Source organism: Eleginops maclovinus, chromosome 18 (genome assembly GCF_036324505.1).
Source record: "Eleginops maclovinus isolate JMC-PN-2008 ecotype Puerto Natales chromosome 18, JC_Emac_rtc_rv5, whole genome shotgun sequence".
Taxonomy (NCBI): Eukaryota; Metazoa; Chordata; class Actinopteri; order Perciformes; family Eleginopidae; genus Eleginops; species Eleginops maclovinus.
Window position 1 is genome coordinate 12,919,160 of NC_086366.1, and position 17,106 is coordinate 12,936,265.

General features: G+C 39.3%; 1 protein-coding gene across 1 annotated transcript; it reads left to right on the forward strand.

Annotated features, from left to right (window-relative positions):
• Positions 1-2,458: 2,458 nt before the first annotated feature.
• Positions 2,459-10,262, forward strand: shox2 (shox homeobox 2). Its single transcript, XM_063907369.1, has 5 exons — positions 2,459-2,943; positions 4,589-4,797; positions 6,968-7,025; positions 7,335-7,423; positions 8,754-10,262. The coding sequence occupies exons 1-5, from the start codon at positions 2,688-2,690 to the stop codon at positions 9,045-9,047; spliced, it is 906 nt and encodes a 301-aa protein (XP_063763439.1). The 5' UTR covers positions 2,459-2,687; the 3' UTR covers positions 9,048-10,262.
• The last annotated feature ends 6,844 nt before the right edge of the window (positions 10,263-17,106 follow it).

Genomic DNA, 17,106 nt, shown 5'->3' on the forward strand with positions numbered 1-17,106 from the left:
ATATTTTTTTTTAAAGCAATGTCACTATTTAACTTTATAGTTGATGAAGCCTTAGCTGCTATTTAAACCATTCTAAAACAAATTGCACCACAACAAAGTTATTAAAAGTGAATATCTAACCTGAAATACAATGTCTCATTTATCTTGGGCGTCCAAACTGCCTGCCTGAAACTGCATCTAAACCAAGCATCGGTCGGTGCTAGGCAGGAAAATTAGAAAAAGGATCGATCAACGTCGCTCATTTACGATCTGGCGAATAGGAATGATTGCCCAAACGATTAACAGTAAATGCTTTGAGTTTTGGATTGTGTAGCCATAAGCAGCCAGTCTAATTTTTTTAATTAATAATTGTTACTAACGATAAAAAATACGTCAAACGACGAATGAGCAAGATGCGGATGTAAGCAATAAAGCTTTGTTGATTATATTTAAGAAATTAGTGAGAATGCTTTGTTGTTTCCTTTGAGGCTTTTTTGAATCAATGACCAATTATGGATCATGCAATTTGTCTCAAGTATTTCTTTTTTTCCTTGAACGAGTAGCTGCTTCAAAAATTGTTGATTAAAAAAAGAAAATAAAGGTCTATAATCTTTTATATGTGCTATATCAACATCTGAGCAAAGTTCTGTTCCGTTTTGTTCTGATACCCATCGTGCATATCACCATATTGTATAATTCAGTGAAATACATGTACGAGTTTTTGGCCCATTAATGATTGTCATAGTATTTAGCATAAAGTTTAACGCAGCTGTAACAGTAGCTGTTCGTAAGGCTGGAACTGATCAACAATTTTGAGGAAATTTGTATCATTAATTTATTTTTGAAATCTAAAATGCATAATGGCACTGAAAGTAAAAACACCACTGTTTCACTCACAACATGAATGAGAAAAGGGCAAATAGCATAACGATATATGGCTGATAGAAACAAGTCAAAGGGGTTTTCAAGGCAAATACATGCTGCTTATCTGCCAGAATCCATCGTGCTTTCAAATGCAGCAGAAATATAAGTAATTAATGCCTTAGGTTCAAGATGAAACATGATTAATATTTAATAAGGGGAATTGTTAGAGCACTCGCGTGGAAAGGTGGGGCTTTATATAGATGATCAATAAACACTCTTAATTTTGCATCAAATTCATCCGGACGTTTTCAAAATCCTGTCATATCCTATTTCTTGTATGCCTATATATTTCCTATTCTCCTCACTTAATTGGTCTCTCTCCGCAGCGTTCACTTTTCTTCACCGCAAGTCAACTATTGTTTATTTATTTTTGCAAATATAGGCAATCATTTCAGCGAGAAAAAGCGAGTGGAAAACGTTAATTAGGGAGCCCAATGGCAACGTATCGCGAGAGGCATTATAATTAAACGTTTAGCTGCTCTTTAACATCCTAATGGCTTAAAAAGTCCACTGAGAATGAATGTTAGGCGATATACTCTCACTAATGATGATCATTTAAAATACATAATTGCTGATTAGAAACTAAAAGCAACGCTGAACATTAGAGGATTTGTCTCATGGGGTCCCCAAACTTTCATGTAATAATCGCAAATGTATATAGCCTACCTTATACTGTCATGCATACATGTGCGAACACATTTTTACAAGATCAAATAATAATAATAATAATAATATAAATAATAATTCCGTTCATTATTATTGTTAGCAAATCAGTACTTGAACCCCTTAATTCATATCATCATATTATAAAAATGTTCATATTTTTCAATTAGCTTTTTCATCCATGGAAATTCTGTTTCAAAACAAAAGTGACAAAGTGCATTCATATCAACAAGTCCAAAATGGATAAATGTAGCAGGCCTAAAGCCAACTGTATGTAACTGTGCGTTCAGGCCAATTCTGTTCACTTGAGCTTCCTCTAAAAGCTCCTTGTATTGAGTCGCCGCTGCTGCTCCTCTCCGTATCCCTTTTTTTTCTTCATCTCTTTTCTTTCTGTGTCACCGTTGTGACTTATTTTTCCCCCAGATCACAGAGATATACTGAGGAAGGACTCCTCATCCATGTGCTTCTCTCTCTCTTTCTCTCTCTCTGTCATTTTCAGATTTTTTAAGCCACACCCCTGCAGAGAGAGAGAGCGAGCGAGTGAGCGAGAGAGAGAGGGGGAGAGAGAGAGAGAGAGAGAGAGAGAGAGAGAGAGAGAGAGAGAGAGAGATCCATGACCATCTCCCGGGTGTTTAAAAACCAACTCAGGACAATAGCAGCGAATGAGCGCTTAATTAAATTAATTAGTCCTTCTTGTCAATCTCGGATTAATGGCCAATAGCGGCGGTGCTGTTTAATGTTTTTTTTAAACTCATCTGCTCTCTCTCTCTCCCATATCAGTGGAGGGGAAGGGGGGGGGGCTCATCCCGGCATCCTGAGGGGAGGTAATTTGCACGGATCAAGGGGGCAAGGCGCCGCAAAGTATAAATACAGTGACTTCAATAGAGGATCACCAGCAGGTTCCCAACTCCGCTACCAAAGGAGGGAGGAATTAGCTGAGAAGATATATTCTTTATATATTTTTTACCTTCTTCCAGAGTTGGCAGCATCATCTCGTAGGCTATAATTTCCAAGGGGTCGACTTTAAAACGAGCCACACCATTGATGTCTTAAACTGTCGTGGAGCAAAGGGAGAGAGTGTGTGAGTGTGTGAGGTTTTTTTAAGAGGAGTGAAGGCAGTGATGGAAGAGCTCACCGCTTTCGTGTCTAAGTCTTTCGATCAGAAAGTGAAGGAGAAGAAGGAAGTGATAACCTACAGGGAGGTGTTGGAGACCGGCTCGACGCGAGCAGGCAGCAGGGAGTCTTTAACTGCGGAGCCGGGGAGCCGAGAGGAGGCTGCAGCCGTAACCCGGAACGGTGCGCTCTCGCCGGGCAGGGAAACGGACATGCTTAGCCCGGAAAGAATCAGGGACGCCGGGAGCCCTAAACTCATAGACGGTAGGACTGCATGGTGTACTGTGGTTCTACAATCTTTTTGGTTAGAGGACTTAAAAGACTGACGCAGGAATATTCTGGTCAAGAGAAAATAATCGAACACCACACACTGATCAGAACTACGTTTATTTTTTTAGAAATACATTTAAAGATCTTATTTGTAGGCAATATGATCCAATCAGACACTACAGATTTTAAAAGCCCAGCAGTCTATTCAAGATGCAGAATTTAAGAAGAAAAATCATTCACTGGTGCTTTCTGAAAGTATCATTTGAGTTTATTTAGTTGTTTGCAAATGCAACACTATTGCTCATTAATAATCAATCTTAATAAGATGTTTGCATCTTAGTAATGTCTTGTGGCACTGTTTCAAAAGTTTTAATTTATTTGAAAAGGCCTATTCCAAGATAAAAAAGAAAAAAAGGCCTGAAACGCTAAACTAATGCTTACATAATATTATGACATTACTTAAACCCAATGTCCTTCTTTTCTCACAAATTTATGACCACAGGTGCAGTCCTTGATTTTTAAAACCGCAGTTTAGCCTTAAAAGGTAGAAGACAAAACAATACAGGTTATATTAATTCATCACATACATTTTTGTTCCTGCTATCTCAGAGATCTTCAGCTATATGGTATAATAGCAATGTTTCAAATAAAAAAGCAGCATCAAACACCTGACATACAGACCCCGCTGCAAATTAGAAGTGGTCAAAATCCTGTCATCTCTGTTATCTCTCAGTGCTCTGGTGTCTGTTTTAATATAGGAAAGCACATCATGTGCTATAGTTAAGGTCTTGAATACAAAATTGATTATCTCATATAAAACGTTTTTCAATCGACAGTATAGGTGGCAAGATATTTTTTGTATGGTGTCAATTTGTTTATGTTTTCCATATAAATGAAAAAATAAAAGCAAAGAAAAAATGTAACGATTAAAGACAGCAAAACATTATGATCGACAAATATTTAATTAAATATAAAGATCTGCTTCGTGATAATTTTTCCAACACCAAACAATTTCAAATTAATTTATATTTGTACCACATTTATTTTTTTTTAAATAGGCGGTTCTCGGTGTGTTATAAGACCTGGACAAAGTGTGACAACACAGAGGACAGGATATTTTAGAGTTGAGTGGCTTGTAAAAATGACATCTGTTCGTCATGGGCAGCGTGGTTAAAAGCGGAACTGCGACAAGCATGTATCAGACATCCAACAGTGGGCACAGCGTTGCATATTTATAAGCAATTAATAATTAAAGAGCTTTATGTAGCTTTACAAAACATCCGAGGTCTGATAGCTCTGTGATATTTGAGGGCTGGGAGGGCATGTCTTTCTTTCTTTCTGTCTTTTTTCTTTCTTATCTAGTTTTTTATTACGATTGGTGTAGGTCGATAGTCACTTGTGTAGTTCACCTTATTTCAGTTTGTCTTCTACTCTTGAATCTGGTTTAGAGTTGGCCCATAAAAGAGCTCATACGATTGAGTGATTTGTAAGAGAATGAACCTTAATTTTACAGAATTAAAAACATATTAAACAATAAATAAATATGTGACAATGGAGGTCTAGGGTGCCCACACATTGAGGTCACGGAGAAGCTCCGTGATGATGATGTCTCCATCTCTTCTCGTCTGCAAAAACACAGGCAACACGGACGTGAAAGAAAGGAAAGAGGACTCGAAGCCTTTAGAGGACGAGGCACAGACTAAAATCAAACAGAGGAGAAGTCGGACTAACTTCACATTAGAGCAGCTCAATGAGCTGGAGCGGCTCTTCGATGAGACCCACTACCCAGACGCCTTCATGCGGGAGGAGCTGAGCCAGCGACTGGGACTGTCGGAGGCCCGAGTACAGGTAGGAAGTGTGTTTTCAATTAAATATTTAAAGTGATAATGAGGCACTAACTCGCACTAGAAGGCCCTTTAAATATGAGTAAGTGAAAAAAAAGCGAGTAAAATTAAATATTCATATTTATCATTAATAACATTTTCATCACAGCAGTGTGCGTATTTTTGTTTCTGTCAAAGACAAAGTGACCATCATGCTCAAACTAAAATATTTAAAAGGAACACACATATTATATAGTCCCAATAATAACAACAATACAAATAATAGCTCAATAATCACACATGCACATATGTTTCCCTTAATATTTCCTTTCCCAAGAGGGATTTTAGTAGTATCTTCACTAATCTTTTTGTTATGATAAGCTTGATATCCCGCAATAACAGTTTTGGCATGATAACATCTTTGTTTTAAGTATGTTTTAAATGTATAACATACATATAACAGACCTATTTAAATAAGTACATACTACATTTGTACAAAAAAAAACCCAGATGTTAAAGAGAGTATACGCATATGTCTTTCTCTCTGTTTATATTGATTTTTCTATGTGCTTATTGTCTCAATTAGGCATTTGTTTGCAGCTAGAGAGTCGCTTTAATCTTTATTGTCCAAATCGAGCAAGACAAATAAGAGGACAAATATTTGCTTTCAGTTTTGGGGTGCATGTTACCAAGGCCCTGTTTTTGTCAAAGATGCTGTCGTTTTTCATGGGGACAGACCATCTGCGCAGAAACCCAGTAAGGCTTCAGCCAGTCAGGGAGGGGGGCTCAGACATGCCTTGTGTAACAGGAGCAGGGGGACAATGAACATATAGACAACTCCTTTCGTCTGATTTATCAAAACCCTATAATATCTTATTCCAGAATCTATTATCCCATATGCTCCGGCTTAGGGGAAGACTGAGCGTTTGTCTTCATATTGAATATGGTGGTTGTAAAGGGCAAAATAAATCATAAAACGAGCCCAAAAGACCCCAATCCCAATCTCACCCTCCACCCCCCAAAAAAAGTTAAAGCCAGCTTTTTGCAGTGCTCTCCCGGCCTGAACTGGAATCTCACCAATAAGGCGTATTGTATCGCGAACAAGGAGCACAGCTCGGGGATTTGCATAAATTATGTATTATTTCTACCCAAATCAAGAGCAGCTTTCTCCCTCTTTCTCTCGGTTGGACTATTAGCCTATATCGTCTTACTAGTTGCATTCAAAGACCACACATTTATTTACATTTTTCTAAAAACATCTGGCTCGATCAATAACAGCAGAGCATTTGCTTTTATCGTCGCGATAAATTATAGCTGAAATGTGCACAAAAGGACTTCCGATTGACATATATTGTGGTCAATAAATGAAGCCAGCTGACAGCCAAATCAATATGATATTTCAATCATGCTTTCACTGTGTTTATTTATGGACCTAATGTAAGGGAGATTGCTGATCGACATGTTGTATTGAGCTCTAATTTAGCCCGAGTTTTGTTCACATTCAAAGCAGATTATCGTAGAAATAAAGCGTTTAATGTGTGTTCGAAGGCGTTTCTCTGAAATTGACGGTTGTCGATTTTGACAGAGGGAAACAGAGACGTGAGCTATCTTTGAAGCGTTTTTTTTGTGCAAGTGTGTGTTATGGCGGTGATTAGACAAAACTGCGAGACATTTAAGCGTTTCTCTGACAAGGATTTTCTGTAGATAAGGGTAATTAATTTCAGCGGTCAATTAATGAGAGGGAGATGGAAAGAGAAAGAGGGAGATGCTCTCAGATCGCCTTGCTCTGATGTCCAAAACCGTAATAGCATTGCTGCTATCTGATATCTGAGAGTCCATTCAACTCTTCAGGGACACTAATCTATAGAAAGATGAAACCACCGCTGACAAGGTTATTTATTATAGTCCAATAGTCCTGCACATTTCCAACAAGGGTGTTTCTATTCCCCTAATAAGGTTTTGCTGTCCCTCTTTTCGTATATTTAGTTTCCATTTTCTGCTCCAACCCTCCACTCTCCCCCTTGTTGTGGACTAAATGTAATAATTCAAATCTGGGGTTAAGCAGTGCCATCAATATTTCAGTGGTCCTCAGGGATATTGTTTTTCTGCGGTTGTTGTCACTTTGAGAGGAATTACACATGGCCTCACAAGCAGCTGCCAATCAGTAGGTCTCTAATTAATTTCTGTCCCTGCAGGTTTGGTTCCAGAATAGAAGAGCCAAATGCAGAAAGCAGGAGAACCAGTTACATAAAGGTACGGTTTTATCCTGCATGCTCCCACAAAACATAACACTGTATTGCTATTCTGTTCTATTATTTTCTATGTCAAATACACATTCAGATGCATGCATCTTTTAATCTTTACGCACTGTTACTATTTAGGACATGGTTTAATGTTCGGCTAATTAAGCCCTCAAAAGCAATTTGATTTATTTAGTGCCTGTTTATCTTGGACGTTATTACAGTTATTTCGACTACTAATTGTTATTGAGTTTTACAGTTTACCTCTTTGTGGTTTTTGAATATTATCATCATAATTAAGCTATCATCTGTGCTTTTGCAGGAGTCCTGATTGGAGCAGCGAATCAGTTTGAAGCTTGTCGTGTAGCGCCATATGTCAACGTGGGGGCTTTACGGATGCCATTCCAACAGGCAAGTTACTTTGAAGCGTCTAGTCTTAAAACAAGACCAATCCCCGGATTGCTGTCTTGGCACAAGCTCTGCCCAAGTGCTATGCAGAGACTCCAGTTCAAATGTAGGGGGTAACTAAACTCTTATAACCACACTGACAAAAACTCTGTGCTAAGACAGCGTAGCCTGTACAGCCTTAATTGGAAAACGGTCTCTATTGTTTTATGGCTCATGTTATATGACTATTTTTCTCTAGTAAGCTAAAATATTAGTAGACCTAGCACTTCAGAGACAGCCACCAAGGCAAGCAGTTTCTTCATGTTTTTCCACCTCATTCAAAACTCTGCTATAACTTGACTCATTCGTTTGTTATAACTTTAAAGCTGCTGTGCATCATTTTGTGAGTGTGTGTGTGTGTGTGTGTGTGTGTGTGTGTGTGTGTGTGTGTGTATGTGTATGTGTATGTGTATGTGTATGTGTATGTGTATGTGTGTGTGTGTGTGTGTGTGTGTGTGTGTGTGTGTGTGTGTGTGTGTGTGTGTGTGTGTGTGTGTGTGAGTGTGTGTGTGTATGGACAGAATAGAAAAATGATGTACATTATTTAAATGACATTACATTTTAGTGTAGTCCAGTCATTACAAGGCCTTACAAGTTTGATGGAAAATTGGATTTCACGCCATTTATGTCCACATGAAGTCAAAAAGTTTGACCTTTGATTCATAAGAGCTGCAGAAGTCAATAACGTCCCAGCACTATGGCATCCAGAGATATTGCTCAATGACATTTCAGGAGAAAAGCTTGGAGATTTATCCCTGAACTCCAGCTCAATATTGACTTATTTAACCACTGATATGCAGTTAATCATTTCCAGTGGCGATTCTAGACCATTTTTTCTGGGAAGGCCATGTTGAGGAAAGTTATTATATGGGAGGGGCACATTTAATCTGGGACAAAAATAAATAAATGAAAAGACTTTAACCTTTTTTGGTGAGTATAGTCATAGCACAGAAAACCCATTAATTGCCATGATTACGATTTATGTCAGTAACTTAGTTATGTGTTACAAAAAAAAAGTTTGACATTATTGAAAACAAAAAACAATCTTGTCAACTTTGTCTCAAGTTAAAGAACAGCGCTTCAACATTATCCAAACTTGTATTGTCAGAAGCTTCTTTGGGGGGGGGGGGGGGGGGGGGGGGTGTTACATGGGCACTGATGGCCCCCTCCCACGCCCACGGTAGTTACATTTCATCAACAAAAATGACACTATAGTGAAATGACCCTTCACACAACCCACTGCAAAGTTAACGCATGTTCTCCCCCTTCTCTCCCCGTGCGTCTCGTCCCGTAGGATAGTCATTGCAACGTGCCGCCCTTCTCCTTTCAGGTGCAGGCGCAACTGCAGCTGGACAGCGCCGTGGCCCACGCGCAGCACCACCTGCACTCTCACCTGGCAGCGCACGCACCCTACATGATGTTCCCCGCGCCGCCGTTCGGGTTGCCCCTGGCGACGCTCGCGGCCGAGTCTGCTTCCGCAGCCTCCGTTGTGGCCGCCGCAGCAGCAGCCAAAAACACGAGCAAGAACTCCAGCATCGCAGACCTGAGACTGAAGGCCAAGAAGCACACGGCCGCGCTGGGACTGTGACGCCAGGGACACTGGTGGACACCATCTTTTTACGCGCCATCTGCCACGTCCTCGCCATTTACAGAAACTGAACGCTTACAAAGTGAAAAAATCATCCAAGAACAAAGTGCGAAAAAATTAACCAAGGACGATATTTATGTTTTGTTTTCAAATGAAGGACGACGAGTTTAACTATAAAAAATATAGGCTATTTATGATACAAAGAAAAGACAATTAAAAAGAGACTGTAACATGATAGCCTACACAGAGTGATTATTGGAGGCCAGATAAAAGTGGATGGATAGCCAGGCTACGCAGGGCCCTTCTCTGATGAGAGTGGCGGGACATCCCGAGGAGCAGGATGCAGCTGGGACGGTCGATACTTTGTCAAACAAGGCGAACCATTCTGCAGTTGTTCTGTTTTAATATTATATTATCATTGTTACGATTTCATTTTGAATTTAGAGGCTGGCCTCGTTATAAAACACTTTCTCTGTAAAAGGACAGAGCGGGGGATTTTTGACAAAACAGAGACAAAAAAGACAATATTCCAAGTGTTTCTCCCTTTTCTGTTTGTTGTCCAAACCCCAAAATGCCCAAGCAGTGTTTGCATGAGTTTGTCTTCACGGATGACGTGATGTGAGCCATCTCTCCCCCTCGTTCTCTCTCTTTTGCTCTATGAGGAAGGGCAACTCTCACTTGAATGTTTGGCCTATTTTGACCTTGTTTGGACCACCTCTGGTAAAGGTGACACTATAGGCGACACACCAGAAATGTGAGATTATAATATATGTGTAGGCTATGCTGAACTTTTTGTCAGGATAACCCAATGTAGTGTCCATATAAGGTGGCAATTTGTCACCTTTAAAAGGAGCATTATGTCATCTTATAGGCCTAACACAGTGAACACACGAACAAATGACAGTACCGGTACGGGCACTTGTAAAATATGTTTATACACAAGAAACATGCATTATTTTTATTTAGTGGCTTTATGAATGCCTTGTTGGGAATTTGTTCATTTTGTATTTTACTTTATTTCCGTGTATTAAAAAATTATGTGCTTTCTGTATGTAATTTTGATGTTTTTATAACAGTGAAAGTGAACTTACCTGAGGCACGGGTTTCTTAAAAAAGAATACTCATGAAATTGTTTTACTTTTTCCATCACATGTGAAACGTGAATCCACTAAAACAAAATGTTTTTCGTTCGTATAATAAATTAACTAAAGTTTCTTTAATGAGTTGACATTATTTTTATATTCTTAATTGGCCTCTAATTTATTGTTATTGTTATTATTATTATTGCTGACGGTAAACCTTTGAGGGCAGTATCATTTTAATAATTCATGCCTGTAGCTATAGGTCTTTTGATAACGTCACAGTTGTGACAGGCCCGTTTAGTCAGGAACATGGGTGTCTGTTGCTGCTCTCCTGCCAAACCGATGCATTATTCATACATTGGTTATGGAGCGTTTGGAGAGGAGGGCTGGTAATTTCCAGTACAAGCTAGAAAAACTGGTAGATAAAGGATCAAGAGAAAGGGGTTCGTTCAGTAGCTGATACATAAAGTTCTTCAGCACTGAAAATGCATACGATTATATATATATATTTAAAACAGGCTGCTTATTTAGATTTGAAACCACAGTGGTATTGCAATAATGAAATAAACTAACCTCAACAGCCTATTAATTAAATCAAATAAATATGCATTTTAATTTAATTAATCCCGCAGTGTGTTTGTTGTACCAGTGTTTAGCCTGCACATTGAACGCTTAATGCGTAATTTATATCGATGTTTTCTTCCACCAGCTAAGATAGTGTCAGTAATAAATATGTTCTTGCATAAAATAATAGGTTAATGGTTTTCGATGTAATTCCAATTGTGAATCCCCGTGATCTCATTTGAATCTGGCCTCCTGCCCATCTTCAGTGAATTAAAATGTTGCCGGTTTATGTGTCACGACCTTAAGTTTGGCATTATGCGTAAAAAAATATACAGACATCCTACATTAAACAAAGCCAAAGTCTTTGTAAAAATCATTTATTTACGCCTGCCTCACTTGACTTACAAATTTGCTTGATTTATTTCCCGACATCTTAACCGCCTCTTATTGAACATTTAATAAACACCTGACACGGGAGCCTATAATTATAGGAATCCGGATCGCATTACCCCTTCCGATATTTCCACACAAAACACAATGTCTTTAGCTATTAATTAATACTGATCTCACAGAGTCTGCACTACAGTCTAGAGTGTTTATGTATCTCGCCGTTTGGGGCAGGATTTAGACGCCAAAACTATTGAATTATTGATTGTGAGCCTCGCCAGTAATGGAGGAGACGGAACTGGGAAACTGCTGAGCCGAGAGCGTGCACTGCTGTCCTGCCATGGAACTGAAACACCGGGGTCGGGGGGGGCGCATGTCCCACAACTGTTGTAGTTTGTGGTTGGCTGTGTTTTAACTTGCAAGTGAGGTCAAGTTCATCAGAGTAATTATGTCACAATATTTGAGTTATTCAGAGGTTATTTACTACATATTCAGTCATTTCATTTAGAAATTAAGGGCCTAGGGCATCTCATTCTGTTGTATTGCATTAAAATTCATCCTTTGGAAAATAAAAATGGTGATTTAAAGGTTAAAGAATTATTTTCTAATCTCATGTACTATGATTATAGGAATATTAGATTAAAAAGTACCATATAATGGAAGTGTCACTCCTAATCACTGAGTACACCGCAAGGACATTCCTGTATGAAAATAATGAAAAGTACGATGACTATGACTTTATGAGGGCATAATTAATTTCTAGCAATATTAAGCATCACCTGAAGGATTATATACCCAAGTGGGTCTGCATTTACTACTGTCTTAATTCTACCACAACTGAACACTTTCCTTCCTAAACACTTTTCATGACTCCAAAGTCACGATTCCTGCCCTTGTGGCTTGGACCGGCAGCTATCAGCTTGTCCTGAGGTGTAGTGGTGTAGTGGAGGGCCTCCGCCCTGAGGGGCCCAGGAGACAATGAGACGGGGACACACAAGTGTTCTCCTGATTAGACATGGAGACGACCAGCGCTCTCACTCTCCTCTCAACACACTCTTAAGACACACACCCCCACGCAGCCAGCCGGGAGCCGGCCATGCAGTCTCTCTCTCTCTCTCTCGCTCTCTCTCTCTCTATGCCTTCCCCTGGTCTCTCCTTCCCTCCTTAACTCATACACACACACTCTCTCCCTCTGCTGTAATGGATTATTGTACACCATGTTTGAGGAGTCAAGTGGGCCAATTCTATTCAAGTTCTTCAAATGAATGAAAACAACACTGGACATAAATCCAAATGCATGTAAGCAAACACTCGCACACAGAGACCATCATCAGCCTGGTGAGTCACACCAGCACTCCACACCATGGAATCCTTCATATCAACTGGTGCTGTCTCGTTGCTATATTTACCCCACTACAACCCCAGAGACAAATACACTACTCTCTCATTTCCCGCACTCGGCCCTTTATCAAATTAGGGCACGTTAAACAATCACACAGAGCAGTTTTTACTGACAGCTGTGGCATTTCTTTTTGCATGTGAATGGTTGTGGCTAAGTGTGATTGTGTATACTGTTTGTGTGAGTGTATGAATTTACGCGATGGAAGTATGTGAGAGAGCTCTCTTTCTCTTCTTTTTCTCTCTGAGGGGTTTCCTTTGTTACATGTTAGGAGTTCTCAAAGAGCAGGGCGCACACAGCACCGCACCAAAGACAACAGCCATCAGGAGCAACGGCAGATAAAAGACCAACTTCAAAGACATGAAATGGAGCGAAAGTGAAAAAGAAACCTGCTGAAAACTCCCTCCAATAGCACTCAGGCCAGCAATTAGGATGCCATATCACTGCCTGTTATCACATGCGTGCATGGTATAGGCCTGGGTGGCTAACCACAGCACTTGGTGTGGGTTGCAGTCAGTGGAGAATTATAGCATTCATAGAGCTCTACTGTAACACTGTATTTAATTTCACTGTAGGATGAAAAGTGGGTGTTCGCACAGAATTGACCCCTGCTATGACCAGGGAGGCTTAACTGTGGTGATTACAGACGAAGAAAAACAACAGTCTCTATCTCTGAGACTCCAGCTCCTTTTCTATTCAGCAGCTAAGTAGAACAAAACAAAACAGAGGTCAGAACAAAACAAGAAGTCTAATTGTTTCACTGTTTCCTGTTTAGGTGCCCCAGGGCGATCTACACATTTTTATGTACTGGCTGCATTTTATTTGTTATTAATTCATTTCCAGTTGCAGCTGGTTTTCAGATTAGGGAGATAACATAATGTATAACTCCTAGCCCTGGGAAGAAGACATAACAAGGGTGTATGTGTTGAGACCTGTGGGCTTTAGTAGCTCTGAGGGGATTTTATTTTCTTCATTGAAAAAAGGTGACATTTGGTGCATTGTGGTGTGAGTTTGTGAGCATTTTGTGTGTGCCTGTGGTCTCCTAGAAAAAAAGAAAACTAAATGAAAGCCAAAGACAGAGAGAGCCAGAGAGAAATATGAGGGGCACAGTCAATGTTAGGCATTTGGCCCACGCTGCTCTATATTTACAAGCTGGTAAGATCCAGTCATCTGTGTGTAAGTATAATCGAGAGTACTTGCTTTTCAATCATCAGATGTTTGTACACAGACTCTTAAATTACAATAAGCCTCTTGGAAACACCGGCCTCACTCATCTCATATTGATTGCATTCACGCTGTCTGAAGTTTACAAAATGTCATTTTTAAAATGTCACGAAATGACAAAAAGGTCGACAAATCATCCAATATTTGTATCAGGATGCTCAAGTGTCTTTTTAATGTGGCTAAATCCGGGGAGGTCCAGGACCATTCATTCTGGGGTTAAATGCTTTTTCAACATTCTGTCCAGGGAAGCATTTATGACCATTTATATATCTGTCAACCGCATTCCAACTCCGAACTGGTGACAGACGTGTGTGGTCACGGCAAAGTTTAGATGTGATGGAAACAAGCCTCTGGTTTTCTACATGGGCATCAATCACCTGTGTACTGTAAATGTTATACCCATAAAGCTGTTAGTTGTTTTCACATGGACATAAATCTGAGTATGTGCATTACAAAAATCAATACATCTTACTGATGTTAGAAAACATACAACGCTATGATGGATTCGCTAACTGCAATTTACATACACTTTTTCATTCGGTAGTTGCATTCAAACACATCATAACTGCATGAGAAATGCATTGTGACTTTTTCAGAAAGGGACCATAGGAATCTGCAAACATTAACAATGATAATGATATATTTATTATATGAAATTGCCCTGAACTATTGGCAAACCACTCGACAAGCAAGTTTATTGTTGAGTGCTTTAGAAGAAATGGAAAATGTGCCGTAATAACCATAATGATGTAAAGCTGATGATGTAGTGTTTATAACTTTAAATTTGGACACTCAAGACTTATTCAATACGCAAACTGTTCTGTAATACAACATTTGCTCAATTAGACATAAAGGCAAAATAATTCTTAAAGGTCGGGCAACTTAAGACGGTTATTGACATGTTTTTTTCTTAATCACTATTTGAATGCTGTCTTCTAAGAGTAATATATGTGAGAATTAAAGCAAAATGTCGTATTCACGAAAATGTTATATTTAAAGTAACAGTATTAATAAAGCATTTAAAAGCCCCCTGTGACTGCCATTCTATTATAACTTGTAGATTAATGGGAGTACATAGAATTAGTATTATATTAAGTATTATATACTTTATATTATAGCATAGTTTCTCTCTTCTTGGCTACATTTCCCTGTTTGCTTTTATATCTGTATTAATTAAAGGCACATTTTATAAAAATACATTTATATATAGTCAAGTGTAGCTTTCATTAGAACATTGGAGGAGGTCCTTATGCAGTCACTTACAGTATAATTCATTGTTAAAGCATTATCCATGAAAATTAGAGTCCTGAGTACCCTCCTGTATATTAATACGTCTTTGGGGCAGCAGAATATGGGAGCAAGAGGTCAAGTGCTTTAGCAGTAATAGAATTTTAAAGCAGGAAAGTGTCTGTCATCTAGGGCATCTTATTCAGATGTTTATATTGATCCTGCCACTTGTGTCCCCTCATTGATACAGCAGTATTGACAGCTGTATTGCCATGGTAATTTACTCCTGGCAAGTGCATGCAAGTCTCTATTCCCGGGCTGGAAGACAAATACATAAAAGAACACACACACAAGCATGTACACATGCCAAATTATAGGCTAATAAGATGAGCATGAAAGGTAATGCATAATGGTGGGGGACCATGTCAAGTTCAACTGGGAGGAGTAGGTTGAGTGGGCTGCTGTGTGTGTATGTGTGAGCATGTGTGTGTTTGGGTGAGTCACTGGTGGGAAGAATGCATCTTGTTTCAATGCAGGCTAATGTAAATTGATGTCACAAGCTGAGAGAAGGGCAGACAAAATGCGAAGAGCTGACTGAGCTGCATTAAGGGGCCAAGGAGGCATCGGAGGAGGCAGGACCCCATAGTGGTGCGACGTTCTATTGGATTACAGTGTTGGCTCAACAATCTGCCAACGTCTAATTAAATAGGCCTGCATTAGCTTCCTCCACAGTGGGAGGTGTGAGAGAAGGACACTATCTCATTCTGAAATGGGATGTAAAAATAGATCTCGCAACTTGGCCTTCACTCGCGTTCCCTCCCTCCCTCCTGTGATATCGCTACTTCTCGGTGTATGACAGCCTCTTCCTGTCTCTTTGAGTTTATCGTACTGTTGTTTTTCAGACTCCTAATATCATCCTCTAGATATAAACTGTACAAAGTAAGTGGAAGTAAGACGTTGTCACTGTATGCTGGTGTTAAACACATTTTAATGGTGTTTAGTTAGTTGTTTCCTGATTATTAGCAAATCTGGGAAAGATTGGAAACTTTTGCTGCTACAGTAGTACGTCTTTAAAAAGTTTAAGAGTGGATTTCGATGTGTGCGGCAGATAAAAGTTTTTCCTCCCTTTTTTTGTTTTTGCAATGGGAAACATATTCAAGGAAGTCACAAACGTATGGAGAATGAATATCACATGTGTCCTAAAATAGCTGACACTTTCTTTGGCAGATAACTGGTTGTGCTATAGAGAGGAAGGAAGCAAGATGATTGAAAACAACTATATCTCTCAACTGGTAGCAAGATTCATAAAATAGGTTTAAAAATTGCAACCTGAATCCTTTTTAAAAAACTCCAGTCGTTCAGCTGACTGACATTGGATTTGGACTTCAGAACGTGGAATGTGGCGGGGGAACGGGCATCAAAGAAAGTCCCAGAAAAAGTTAAGAGGTGAAGGGCAGTGATATGAGCAGAATAGATAGAGATAAGGGTATGCTAGAGAAAGCAGACAGAGGTGCAAAAGACATGAGTGTGCCAAAGAGGAAGCACTTTGTTGAGCTAAAGCATGTTTGAGAGACTGCCTCTTATCTTAATGATGACAGGGACCCTTTTAAAGGGTCACATGTAACACACTGTGTGCTGGAAGTGCTCTTGTAGGACCACCTAAGAGACGCTGCGGACGGGAGCTGGTTTAAGTTAAATTCATGCCAGCAAATCTTAAGCTTGAAATGGCATGACTCATAGACCTATAGAGGGTTCATGCCAACAATGTCTATAACTCATGACTCAAAAAGTCCACAGCCTGGTTTTGTTCCGTGAAATTGTGTTTTTAGTTTTTTTTGTACCGACGTAGCAGCCATGTATTTAGCATGTCACTTTATACACTGTATCTGTGGAAGCTTTTGATGCTTGTAACGGTTGATAAGTTAATGTTGGAGTTCAATTTGATGTCATTTTTTGAGGCACTTTTGAATTATATTGTTGTTGAATCTAAGACTTTCTCCACCATTTAACATACAATGGAAGGTATACTGTACTTAATAAAATGTTGAAGAAATAGGTCGACATTCTGTGAAATACTCGTGTTACTTGAACATTTTTTTACATGAGATGATTGATACCATTGTCTGTACAATATGGCTGTTGTCAGAAGCTGGTTAGTTTATCTTAGCAATAAGAT